General features: G+C 68.4%; 1 protein-coding gene across 1 annotated transcript in view; it reads left to right on the top strand.

Moving 5' to 3' along the window:
• The window catches only part of CLEC3B (C-type lectin domain family 3 member B), a gene marked incomplete at its 3' end in the record, with an annotated part of 7,676 nt that overhangs the window by 3,422 nt on the left and 3,304 nt on the right, over positions 1 to 950 (top strand). The window contains 1 exon segment of the mRNA XM_006169780.3: positions 218 to 316. Coding sequence (XP_006169842.2) covers positions 218 to 316 — 99 coding nt within the window.

Here is a 950-nt window from a genome sequence, read left to right as displayed (position 1 = left end):
CTGTCTGCAGCAGGAGAAGTGGGGGACAGGCCCCGGCAGAAGGACACTCGAACAGCTGGTCGGCCGGCCAGCAGCAGGGACGGAGGGAGACCCGGGGGCAGGGGGGGCAGCCGTCTGTACTCGCCCGAGCGAGCGGCCACAGAGGTGGGTCCTCCCCCGAGCCCCCTGGGCTCCTCACTCATGTCCGCGATGGTGCCCCCTCCTGCCTTCATCCTAGACGTCGTGAGCCCGAAGATGTTTGAGGAGCTCAAGAGCCAGCTGGACAGCCTGGCGGAGGAGGTGGCCCTGCTGAAGGAGCAGCAGGCCCTGCAGACGGGTGAGCAAGCGCAGGGAGTATGTGGGCAGGAGCGCCAGGAGAAGGGCGGGCCGTCCCACCCTGCTTCCACCTGGGGAGGGCCCCTGGGCCCACCTGGGAGTGCATGGCCATCCCCAGCAATAGCCCGTGGGTGCAGGTACAGGTACCCCCGGAACGAGGGTCTCTCCAACAAGAGTCTGTTACTGGCCCCAGCCACAGGGCCCCTGCAGTGCTCCAGGGCAGACGGGACAGGGACGGGCATGCGGCCTCCCTAACAAGCTCTGCAAGACCTCACTCAGCAGCCTCCCAGCCCTAGGGACACGCTAGCTTGGCATGGCCAGGTGACGCGCCCCTCTGAACCAGCACAGCTGAGTGGAGTTCTCGTCCCACTTAGAGACAGGGCTGCAAGGCAAGCGTCCTGTGTCCAGGGCAGGGCAGGATTGAGGCAGAAGCTGCCGGGCGTGTGCTGGGTCAGGGTCGGGAGGGCTGGGCTTCGGGCTTCGGGCGCCAGGGCTCTGCAGAAACCCGCCATAGCCTAGGCTCTGCAGTAACCCGCCATAGCCTAGGGACGTGGTGAGGCCACTGCTGCCCGCCCAGCCCTGTCCGGCCGGGCCCCCGGCCACTGGAGGGCCCCGCCCCCCGCGCTCCCGCCCCA

This window comes from Tupaia chinensis, unplaced genomic scaffold (assembly GCF_000334495.1).
Source record: "Tupaia chinensis unplaced genomic scaffold, TupChi_1.0 Scaffold147500_1, whole genome shotgun sequence".
Classification (NCBI taxonomy): domain Eukaryota; kingdom Metazoa; phylum Chordata; class Mammalia; order Scandentia; family Tupaiidae; genus Tupaia; species Tupaia belangeri.
This window is presented reverse-complemented; position numbering and strand designations above follow the sequence as displayed.